The following is a 12,935-nucleotide window of genomic DNA, read 5'->3' as shown; positions in this document are numbered from 1 at the left end:
TTGTGTTGTGGGTAGAATGAAAATGTTGTAGAGGCTTTAGGAAGAAAGCATGAGTCACGTTTTAGCCCAGCTCCCCAGTTTTTTCCTCCCCCTTTGGCAGCCAAAACTCCAAGTTTGGTGTGTTTCTTGTATATTGCCCTGTTTATTGAAATGGTAAGATGCAGAATTGCATTTTAAGTTGGAAAACTAACTTTCTTTTCTTCCTTTTTTCTTGGTTTTTCTTTTATAATCTGGGATATCGCGATTCTTCCAACTCCTCTTTTTAGAAAGTAAGTAACTTTTGAAAGTTCCGAGTTTTGTTGTTGTTGTTAAAATGTTGATATTTTGTTATTACAGATCTACATATACAACTTGCATTTTTTATTATAACGTTTTTAACTTTTAATATTCCAACTGAGATAATTAATCCTTGCCTTAACTGTGAACAAAATGTGTTTTTTTATTAATTACAAATATGAAATGCTACATAGAAGATGTTCCTGCTGAGAATATACTTTTAACATATATTTGCCTTCTTTCATACCCACAGTAAATCATTGTAATATATACTCATACATGAACATATATAAATATATTTAAATATGTATGAATGTAAGTATATTTTCTTTAAAACAGGCCAAGGCATGCTTGCTAGGTTTGTTTTTTTGAATATGAAGAAACAAAAATATATAAATAAGACACTTATGTACTACTGTTGGATAATAGTTCTTTAAGACATTCATTTTTTCAGGAAAAGCAATCCCAATTTCTTAGACTGAATGGGGTTGTTGAGGCTAATAGCAATAAATCAATGGTATGAAGGGCTTTTAAAAAATTCATTTCGTGTGTCTATTCTGCATTGGATGAAACAGCTGATGCTAATGTATTACTGTTTTTTAAATAAAATAGACCATATAATTAGATTTTTTTCTGTAAAGAAATGCAGGTGATACGCTTAAAACTAAGTGACTAATCAGTCAGTGATTTGAGTTGTAAAATTTGCATTTCATTGCAAAATATTTTCTAATTCTTCTAAGATGCAAATGTTGTTTAGTTTTGAAATAAAACAGATTTTGTATGTTTATTTTGGGAATGATTTGGGAGAATGATGGTAGTCATTGAGACTTGGAGACATACTGTCATGTGATTGTGAAGTACATATTTTTAAATATTTCCATAGTAAATCTTTAGTTTATGGAATTAATAAACAGTTAATTTAATAATATAGTCATGCACCACAGAGCTTATTATTTATATGAATCCGGCTGCATATCACTTATATTTGCAGCAAGCATAGCATTAAACTGCTACTTAATAGTGAATTTATCTTCTACAATTATCTTTCATTTACTGCACCTTGGAAAGTGTAAATTATAGCGATGTTAAATTGCATTTGTTTAGCACTTTTTATCTTTAAGTTTGTATTATTATTTCATATTCTAAATCTGTGTTAGGACTTCAGGAAAAAAACAAGAAGAATGTGTGTGAGGTTTGATGCTAGGTGGACAATTTTATTGTTATATTTTTAAAAGTCTACAATTTTTTTCATTTCTATGTATTGGATTCTATTTTACTTGTAGTGTTAACGTTTTCTTGCCAAGTCCCTACAGAAAGTCTGTGTTTCTGACAGTTTCACTAAATTAAAACTCCACAAATCTGGCATAATAATTTTCCAGCTTCAATTTGTCTGTACTTTTATCTAAAGAGAAAATGACAAAAATAGGTATTTTGGAGTGTTCAGTATAACATGTACAGCATTTTTTATCTGGAATTTGCTCATGAACAGAGATATTTCTGGGAGAGATGAATACATTTTACTGTATAAGCTTTGCCTGGCCCACTTGAAATATGAACAAAAAATCTTTTGTGAGGAAAAATAATGAAATTAGGCCTGTAAACTTGGAGAAGCTTCATAAGGAAAGATAATTACGTAAATGCACACAGTAGAATTACCGCATACACTTCAGTGTTATCACTGTATTGTTCTATGACCAAATTTATGTTAGAGCTCTTGCTTCCTGTCAGATCCAATGGGATCATATTGACATGTTGGCATAGAGAAGCTGCTTCCTAATATAAGAGTGTTCTTCTTACTGTAGTTCTCATAAACCTTGATGCCCATGATGTATATATATGCAGTATATGTAGAATGTACAATATACACATATATATGCAATATATACACATATATACGTACGTATATATATATATATATATATATATATATATATATACACACACACACACATACATACACGCATACATGGTTTGGCAACTTGGCAAATTTAGCCTTTTAATTTTATTGGTGAGTTTTCATCGTAGGTAAGAGAGTTCATAATCTTTGTTTTTAGAAACTTAATTTAGTAACAAAATTATGTTTCTGTCATAGAAATTCATACTTTAAAACCTTAATATCCTAGAGGTTCTCTTATCTGAGAATATTTTCTATTCAATACCCAGAACCCTTATGACACAAATGGGGAGGAGTAGGGCTTCTAACCAATATTGGCTCAACCAAATACTGATCTTTTAGTGTATTATGAAGTAAAATATATGTGGAAACATTTGCAAAAGAAACTAATAATGCTAGCCCTGAATTCTAGTTTGCAAAAATATTAGTTTGCAAATAAAAACCGAAACTTCTAACGTCTACTCCAGAAAATACATACATATACATTTCATAAACCTCTTTCTAGTATAATGAATATATTAGAAATGTTTATGCATACGTGCATTGAGACTTTTAATTATTAGTTTAATTCTGTTTGATTTCTTTTAAAAATCTGTTTTCATAATTCAGTTACTTGCATCTTTACTTTAGAACATAATTATTAAGTGGGTAGAATTCCCAAACGCACATTTTTTTAATTGACAAATCTGAGCAATGGATGTCATTGCAGAAGCCGTATCAGAGGTATGAACCCAGATACACATTTTTATTTGGTTGTGTGAGAAATGCAGTCTGTGAGTAACTTAAATACTTGTAATTTCAAATCAGTTCTTCCCTGGTTTCTTATTATTCTTTTGTCGCTTTTCAACCTATAGGATGGAGCTGTCCTTGAACTTGGTTTATTTGATCATTCAAGTGCAACCATCAAGTTGTCTGTAATATTTAAAAACTGAGGCTTCATGGCATTTGTAAAGTAACAGCACATAAACGCTTGGGCTTTGGTTTCTTTGAAATAGAGTGTTGGTTGCGTTATGTATAAAAGCATAGTTTCAATTCAGGAGACTTTTTGCCTGAAGCCTATAAGACAGATGCATCTGATTAACTTTGGCAAAACTGGCCTGGCCTGTTATTGTAATGTAGATGTTTTCGGGGTTGGGAGGATATTTTAAAAAGGCCTGTGAGAAGGCTCTTTTTTTTGGTTGGTTTTTTTTTTTTTTTTTTTTTTTTTTTGAGAGAGAGACTAAGAACAGTTTTGCCACAGGAACTGCATCTCCGACTGCTTCATTTTTGCACACTTTTATTTTCTAGTGGAACTTCTCCATTAGCCTGTCTGAATGCAATGCTTCACACTAACACTCGAATAGGGGATGGAACATTCTTCAAAATCCCTGGAAAGTCAGGCCTCTATGCTCTGAAAGTAAGTTGGATTATTCTGCATATTATGTCTGTTATTACTGTGTATCATGCATTTTTTCAGACATGTGAAGGTAAACAAAATTAGATTTGGGTGAAGGGTGGAAAAATGACCCCTATGCCTTTTAAATGTTTTCAGATGTCTTAAAAGTGATTTCATATTAAGAATAAACAATGACATGTTTCTTCAAGGAAAGCATATCTGTGGTTTCAGTCTAACATATGGTAACGGAAAACAGTTGTGGCTTCCTTAAAATTCTTGATTTTTCAAAATGTACATGGAGAAGGGCCAGCACTCATCAGCCAAGAGCTCAGGATGGTCACAGTTCGTAAACTATTTGACCTAATGACCATCAGTTGATATACAGGCTTCACACCTGTGTGCCTTTCTGTCTTTTTCTAAAATAAGTTTATCCACCCTTCTTGAAAAGGGTGAAATAATCATTCAATTTTAAAACAGCAGTGACATCAAGGGAGTTTTAAATAATACATACTTGTTGTGTGAGAAGAATAGAAAAATGACATAAAAAATGACATAAAAAGACTCAGATAATTGAATCTTAATTATTTTAGTGTAATCTCCTTCTCAACTAGAATGAGAAATGCTATCTAAGATACAAAAGTCCAGAAGATAAAAGCTGATGGTCTACCACTGGTTGTGTAACTTGGAACAATAAATCGGTGTGTTTTTCTTATATTTTTAAAAGAAGTTGTATTTTAATAAATGATGGATTACACTTAAAGGTCATTAATTTCCTTTGAGAAGGCTGTTTTTAACGCTAAAAGTTCTACGTGGCAAAGAAGTAGGGGTTCTTTCTCAGCTCTTAAGCGTTAGGCCCTCATCATTGTGTGTGCTTGAGAAAATAACACAGGTTCAACAAAAAGACCTGTATTATTTCAACTGCCTTTTGTAACTACCTGAGTATTTAATGTGCTGGTAAAATTCCGAGTTGTTAAACCATTTCCTAATACAAGGAAGAATGTAGAATTGGAGAAAAAAAAAAAAGGAAACAACGTATGTCACTTTTGTATAGATTTTAAAAGGTCATCTAAAAAAAATCATCTGAGGCAATGTGCTTTCCCCAGTTTGTTTGTTAGGTTTTAAAGGAGTAATTTTATATTAAGAAGTAAATCTGTTAAAATTCCAAGTCATTAAGTTACAGTGGTAATACTTGAGGACTCTGAAAGTATTTTAAATGTTTTCATTTGCCAGTACATCTCCATAAATCATCATTTTTTCAAAATAATATAGAAAGAGGAGTCATCATGCCCAGCTGACGGAACATTGGATTTAGGCTGCGAGTCTGAACTGGATGGCGCAGAAATGGCAGAGGCCAATGCCAGTGGCGAAGGAAATGGAGGTAAGTGCGATGAACTTCAAGATATAAGCCTTATTCTGTTAGAAGTTATATAGAATTCCAGTAATTCACTGATTGGATTCCTGAACGTTATAGATACAATTTCCTTTCTAAGTTTTTAGGACCTCCTTAGACACATCAAGTAATTTTGATTCAGAAGATTATCACCTACGAAAAGTATACATTTATTTGCTTTTTGTTTTATTTATTTATTTTTTTTAAAGATGGGCATGTCTTGAGAATATTCTCAAGTGCTCTCAGTATATTTGTCCTGTAAGGGGAGAGTGTTGCTGGGGTTTTATTCTTATGTGAGAGAGAGAATGCTGACGTCTTGTCTCTGATTATGTTTCTTTTTCCTGTGATCACAAGTAGTTTTATGATAGCTTTGTTTGTCCTTAGTAAATTAAGCCCAGGGTTAATATTCCTTACAATGAAACAAGGGCCAAATAAGTTACGTTCTTATGAAACACTTTGGGAAAGTGAGCGACCTTCCAGAATTCTAAGGGGGCACTTTCTGCCTCTGAATTCTGCCCATGTTAATTCATTTTTATTTTTCTCAAGACATGTGCATTAAGATTCCATTAGTGTATATACTTTCCGTGCTGCAGTTTTAGCAAATCCTTGCTCCACAAATGCTGCTGTACTTTTTCCCACCCTACCCACTAGTCCACAAAGTAGACCCAGATCGTGACTCGGGAGGAAAACTGTGTCATTAAAGCTCTGTTGGTGGACTCATAGAAATCAGTAGATTATCTTTAAACAAACAAATCTTTAAGGATCCTTGCAGAAATATCGTATTTCAGTAATAGCCCAAAGCCATTCATTTTATTAACGGCCATAGGAGTCCCTTTGTATTCTGACTGGACACTCCTGCCGTGTAAGCGGGTATGCTTTCTGATAATCCCCAAGAGACGGATTTTGCTTCAGTGCCTATCTGATCTGCAGTAGTGGTTATGAATTAAAGTAGGAAGCACAGGTTCTTAGTAAAAGGGCTGAAGTTGGCTTCCTGGACTTTTTTTTTTTTTTTTAATTAACTCTCACTGAATTTGAGGTCCCTGTTCTTACACCTTTTGAAAACCCAACCCCACACCATTGTTGTGGCAGTACTGCGAATTTTGACAGGGCCTTGTGGTTACAGAGAGAACAAGGCAGAGATACACGGCAATTTCTGGCTTTCTGGAAGGGCTGCTAAGTGGAGCAAACTGTTCTCCTTCAGAAAAATGAAGGGGAATCTTACTGGGTTATCCCTCTTGTTGCACTGCCCGCTTTGGTGAGCACTTGTGTTCATTCTCATTCTCTCTCTCTCTCTCTCTCTCTCTCTCTCGCTCTCGCTCTCTCTCTCTCTCTCTATCAAGCTTCTATGTGCCCTGTACTGTTTTTTTTTCATGTTTTTATTTATTATTGAGACAGAGAGAAACAGACCATGAGTGGAGGATGGGCAGAGAGAGAGGGAGACACAAACTCCGAAGCAGGCTCCAGGCTCTGAGCTGTCAGCACAGAGCCTGATGCCGGGCTTGAACCCAAGAATCGTGAGATCATTACCTGAGCCGAAGTCAGATGCTTAACCGACTGAGCCACCCAGGTGCCCCTGCCCTGTACTGTTTGGAACACTGCAGTTACAGCAGTAACAATAAGAACAAAGAGACCTCTTGTGAATCTTAGATTGGTAGACAGACATTAAGCAAAATAAATATATAAAATGTATAGCTTCTTCTGTGCCAAAAAAGTGATATGGGGAAAAATATATAAGAGTCAGATAAAGGGGTACATTTGAGAAAGATCTGAGGGGAATAAGGGAGCAGGTGTTTAAGGGTAAAAAGTTCTAAGTGAAGAAGCGGCAATTAAATGGCCTTGATGCAGGAGAGATCCTAGAATGTTTCAAAAACATCAAAAGCCTAGTGTGGTTGGAGGCCAGGTTGAGCAAGGGAAAGGATGATAGAGACAAGAAGTTAGGTAAGTCATGGGGCCAGAGATTATAGTGCCCTGTTCTTTCCTTTTGCTTTGAGTGAGATATCAACTCTTGTAGAGTTTTGAGCCAGAGAGACAATGATCCCTCAAAGATTTTGGCAGAAGCTAAAGTATAGCAGGAGCACTATTTACAAAAAGTATATACATAGGGGAAAAGGGACAAAACTGGAGACTAGTTAGAAAGCTCTTTCTGTGATCTAGTAAGAGATGATGGTGTTTGAATAGAAAGAGCAGCAGTGGACATACTGAAAAGTGGTTGGATTCGGGATATATAGGAAGCTAGATCCAACAGGAGCTACTAAAATTAGTATGGTTTGAAGTAAAAAAGGAGTTGGAGATCACCCGCAATGTGAGCATGAGAAGGTAGAAGAATTAGCCTTATCTTTAACTTAGATGGAAAATCTGCAAGATAATTAGTTTAGGAGGCAGGGAGTTATTGATTGGGAGCTCAGTTTTGGACATATTAAGTATGACCTTCATTTTCAACACCCAAGTGGATGTGTTGTGTAATTAGATTTATCTGTCTTGAATTCATGGGAAAGACCTTGCTGGATATACACATGTAAAAGTGGTCGGTGTATAGATGATATTAAAAGATAAGAAACGGTTGAGATCACCAAAGAACTGAAGGGAGATAGAAAAGAGAAGCCCAAAGAATGAGCTCAAGGGTACTTAAATTTTAAGAACTTGGAGACATTATAGGAAATAATTACAACAAATGAGACTGAAGATAAATGGATAGGAGAACATGTTGTCTGTCTTGGAACCCAAGTGAAGAAAGTGTTTCTGGGGAGGACGCACGTTAAATGTGCCAAATGCTTTTGAACGATCAGCTTATAATGATGATTGAGAATAACCATTTGATTTAACTTTGTGAGGTTGTTGATGACTTGTCAATGACAGCTTCTGTCTAGCGCTGAGACCATAAGCCTTGGAGTGGGTTCAAGAGAATAGGAGGACAGAATTTGGAGACCCCAAAAGTAGATGATTCTTTTAAGGATTTTTGAGATAAAGGGAAAGAGCAAAATGGGAAAATGGGTAGAAGGGAAAGTGGAATCGAAAGAAAGTTGTTTTGGGGCACCCGAATGGATCCGTCAGTTGAGTGTCAGGCTCTCGGTTTCAGCTCAGGTCATGATCTCACAGTTTGTGAGTTTGAGCCCGCAGTGCAGAGCCTACTGGGATTCTCTCTTTCTTCCCCTTCCCCCTTCTCTCAAAATAGGTTAATTAAAAAATAAAGTTTTTAAATATGAGAGATAAAAATTAGAATAATTATAATTATTCTAGACAATGAGGATATCAAGTTGATATCCTCAACTGGATGATGATGAGGAAAATCCAGTTGAAGAGGAGAATTTGATAATGAGGAAGGTGACCTGTGGCCATGTGCTTGACTAGATGAAAGGAAATAGGATCTAGTAAATGGATGAAGAGATTGGCCTTATATAGGAGTGTTGGATTTGGTGTTCTAGAGTAAATGAGTTAGAAGAGCAGGTGATGTGAGTGGAATGCACAAAATTGAGGTTAGGGCGATACTATGGAATTAGGTCTGACATGAGAGGAAAGAAAGGAGGGGCTAGGTTTGAGGCTGTTACCAGTGGTTAGGCAGTGCATGCCCTCTTCATAGTGCCCTGACTGAAGGGACCTGATATCACCAGTGGCTGATTCAGTAGCCTTCTGTTTGCTCAGTCTTAGTGCTATGGGAGCTCAGTTGGCTCTCCCTGGAGGAAATACTGCTTTTTCTTGTTTGCACAAAGACGTAGAAGCTGGTGGTAGCCCAGGTGTAAAGGATTAGAGAATCATCTGTGTGGATATTGAAACAGACAATAATGTTAGAACTGGCATTGTAGGGTGTGCCATTTAGGAGGTGACATCTTCAAAACGTGAAGTGGGGGTAACCCAGGAGTTGGTAGATGGAGCAGCGGTAGTTGTTACTATGGTCCGATGAAACGAGAGAGCCTGCTAGAGGCATCTGAGAAGGAGCGAGGGAAAATAGAGGCCACCTATCCCGTTTCCAGTGCCAGTAATACAAGCTGTGTGGAAAAGTGAGGCGCTTCTGCCTGAGAGGCTTCCAGGGAAAGTGGCAGTGTTCATTTAAGAAAGTGAGTTTTTTGTGGATCAAGACATGAGTGGAATATTCTGAGAAAAGATGGAAGCTAAAGGGAGATTTTACTAAATGACTAATTCTGAATTTCAGAGGAAACAGTGGGAGGGTTTTAGTGACTGGAAAGGGGTGGAGAACAGGGTGAGCACTCAGCCAGTAACTAACCCACAGTGGGATGAGTACACTCCGCTAATTTGAAATGTGAATAGGTACTTCACAAAATAACACATACCCACACATCTCCAGCTAATGTGACCAAGACAGATTTCCTGACTTCTCCTTTGAAGTTGCATTAGAGAAATTGCTTTAGGGAATCACTTAATAGACAGTAAACAGCTTATTTCCTTGAGTATTCCTTGACTTTTCCACTTTTCTTCATATGGCAAACCACAATTGCTTCTTTTAGGATAAGTATTTTTCCTATCCATGTAAATATCATATTCTTCTGTTTATAGCCCACGAACCTTGCCGAACTTAGGTATTGAAAATATGCATGGCTTCAGAGCCCAGCCTTTGTAAGCTGTTTGCGTGTATATGGTTTAATCCTCACAACATTCTTATGAGATAATTAATCTTTCTAGGCTCTGTTATCTTTCTTATCTTGTCTTTCCTTTCCTTTCCTTTCCTTTCCTTTTCTTTTCTTTTCTTTTCTTTTCTTTCTTTTCTTTTCTTTTCACCTGTGAGAAGACAAACTTAGGTAAGTTAAATATCTCATCCAAATGTAGATGTGTGTGACACCAAAAGCCAGGCTCTACCTACTGTGACACTTGGAATCACAGGGAACACTAAGAGCCAGGAGTCATTGATACAATTTGCTTTTCCAACATTTGTTCAAATCTATTCTGATTATAGACTTGAGGATTTGACAAAGAGGGACCCCTGGCTTATCCAAATTAAGGAGTGGGGGCCACATGATTTCTTACAAATTGATAAAGTTCTGAGCCAGTTCAGGTGATTTTCTTTCTTAATCTGTTTCTAAAACATATTTGAACCAGAAGTTAGAATGGATGTTATTTCTGCACTTCTTACAGCTGTACAAATATACTTTGAAAATATAATCAGAGCGAGAGGGTGGGGCTGTGTGGACCTCGGAGCCAGGGCAGGGGGCAGAAGGGAGGGAGAGGGGAGGATCCCACTATCTGTTTTTTTCTTCTCCTCTCTCATTCCTCCTTTGGGTTGAAGGAGTGGGCAGTGCTGATGTGAATAATAACAATCAATTGGTAACATACCCTTTAGCGATCCAGAGAATAAGCTAACAGAGTTATCTCAAATTAATAAAGATCAACTGGCATCTGCTGCGCCATTAAAGAGGGTAAGCAGGGAAATATTTTTTAAATAGTTTAAAATATATTTTAAAGTTTTATTTTTTTAAAAAACCACTGTACAAAAACTGGTAATAAGAAATCTTAGCAGCTTGATTCCTGTCAGTAGTATTTGAATCTTTAGATTTGAGATAATAATAGTAATGCTTTAGTCCTCCTCTTGGAGTCAGTTGGCCAGAGAAACATTCTTATTAAATGGGTGATCTTTTGCCAAGACATTTTGTTTTAAAGTTCTGTTGAAAAATTTTACAGAGTGGGGAAAGTGGTATATTATTGATTATAGAATTTACAAGACACAGAATTACAGTCCCGTTTCTTTGGCGCCTACTAAACAGTTTCTCAGGTTAATAAGAATTAGACATACAGACTCAAGAAGGTAAACTCTTCAGCTATTACAGGCTTTAGTTCTAGAGATTGAGAGTGATTTAGGTGAATCACTTGATATATCTTTGTTGACAACCCATGACCATTTATGCCAATATAAGTATAGATCTATGTCACCCAAAGAAAATATTTTGAATTTTATGGGCTATTTTAGTCAGAGATTTATGGGTGTATTTGTGTCTGAGTTGTTTTCTGAGCATAATACATTGGTATATCATGAGTTTGCTCACACATATTAAGTTGAGTTACAGTGCGTTCCTGGCTGCAGAACCCATACATATTTTATATGAAATGATCACATCACTAGAGAGTCTTCACTCTCTTCACCTTCTATTTATAACTTGTTATTAACAAGAAAAAATTGAATTTCTCTTTTCATGGCCCTAATTTATATTACATCTTTAAAATCAAAAGCAACCATCCTACTTTATAAAATGAAATAACTGGGGAATGTACAATTTTCATCCACAGAGATCAAAAAAGGCTCTGCTTGTTATTAACCCTAATGGCTTTCAGGGAGGAAGCAGCCCTCTAGCTGGGGAATTAGTATTTTAAAAGTCTCTATTTAGGGGAAAATTATAGAGAACATATATTCTATGTTTTAGTCCTTAGATCCCAGGGTAAATAATGATTCCAACATTTGAAGAATTTTATATGGTCTTTTTTCATTATTCTTTATGGCCAGCTTTATAAGTGGGTTTCTGATTGTATGATTCTTGGCAGAGTCTTGTTAACTTAATGAAACATTATTCAGCTCACTCTTTGTTTTTGTTGGCTCAGAGGCCACAGTTTAAGGGGTCTTTTTTCAGAAGTGAAAAGTGCTTTAAGATGGCCTGAAGTGTGTGGATAGGATCTCTGTTGAGACATCAATTACATACAGATGAGGAGCTTCCTGGAGGAAGTGAGAAGTGTACTAATGAAGGTGTAGGTGCCCTCAGGGAGCAGTGACACTGACAGTTTATCAGTGGCAATTTTATTTGAGGGATTGGGGAAAAGAAAACGAGGGGACTGTGGAGTTGTGAGGGCAGTGTCTTGAGTAACTTTTGAAGATTTTGCTAACCTAGGTGGTGTCTTTTCCTTGTGGTGGTATTGGTCTTGTTTTGCTGGAGGTTTTCCAGTAGCTAGTCGGTGCTTTGCACATGTGTGATTTTACACCAGATAGCCTCTGGATTCATGATTAATTTCTCCCTGACAGCCATTCCTACGATTCTTGCCTATGAGGGAAAGGGATTCATTAAATGACTGGCCCAGGTCCCCTGCTTTTTCTTAGGTTAAGCTAATTGGTCTTTTCTTTAACATTTCTTTTTCCTTAACAGCTTTGTTAGCTCTTGGAGACACCTGTTCTACATTGGTGGCCTAGAGAAACTTCAGTATGTGAAAATTATATTGTTTTAGTTACATATGGAAGGAAATATGGGGTAAAGAGAATACTCTTCACAGTCAGAAATGACCGTTGGCAGGATACCAAGCCTCCTCTGCCCCCTCTTCCTTAATCTCCCTTCTTTCATCCCAGCCCACAGCATTCATGACTTCAAGTTCATGCAGTCTGGCTCTCCAGCTAGCATTTGACTTAAACCAGTCAATTCAATTAGACATTATTCTAATAGTAAGTATCCAGAGGGATAGGAATCTTCCAGTCTCCTTTATATTTGTCTGTGTTGATAAGCTTTAGAGTCAAGAATTTTTTCCTTATGCTAAAATCTTTTTTCTTTTTTTTTTTTTTTTTGCTTTCAATTAAACTATTTTTCTCTTTCTATACTCTCCAATGATGGAGAACAGCTGAGCATCTTCGAGATCCCACCCCCCCCCCTTCATTTTCTCCAAATAACTTACCCCAGCTCTTTCAAACATTACTTATGGATACGATTTTTCATTTCTTTTGCCCATTAGGGACCTTTTTTTCTTTCATACTTCCCCTTGAACTGTGAACTTTGTATAAATGGATTTTGGTCACTTCTAATAGCCTAGAGTCATGGAAGAAAAGGAAGTTTTCTAAGTGCAGATAAAATGAGCCATTTAATTGTACTTTTCCCTTCTTTCTTCATACTGTGAGAGAAATATTTCATAACATAAAGATTAGAAAGAGAGTATGATCTCATAGTAAAAGCAAACTCCCTCTCAAATAAAACCAGAATTAAAGGTATTCCCTCAGTTACTCATCTTAACTAGCCAAGTTTCTGTTTGATTTATTAGTTTATAATTAGTATATAGGAACAAAGCATCTATTTTTAAAAATAGGT

At 36.2% G+C, this 12,935-nt stretch overlaps 1 protein-coding gene across 1 annotated transcript in view; it reads left to right on the top strand.

Annotated features, from left to right (window-relative positions):
• The window catches only part of ASXL3 (ASXL transcriptional regulator 3), a 179,495-nt gene that overhangs the window by 66,631 nt on the left and 99,929 nt on the right, over positions 1-12,935 (top strand). Inside the window, exons 9-10 of the mRNA XM_029921562.1 lie at positions 3,458-3,566; positions 4,815-4,923. Coding sequence (XP_029777422.1) covers positions 3,458-3,566; positions 4,815-4,923 — 218 coding nt within the window. The remainder of the gene's footprint in view (positions 1-3,457; positions 3,567-4,814; positions 4,924-12,935) is intronic.

Source organism: Suricata suricatta, chromosome 14 (genome assembly GCF_006229205.1).
Source record: "Suricata suricatta isolate VVHF042 chromosome 14, meerkat_22Aug2017_6uvM2_HiC, whole genome shotgun sequence".
Taxonomy (NCBI): domain Eukaryota; kingdom Metazoa; phylum Chordata; class Mammalia; order Carnivora; family Herpestidae; genus Suricata; species Suricata suricatta.
Note: the sequence above shows the minus strand (reverse complement) of the source record. Positions and strands in the feature narration are given on the sequence as shown.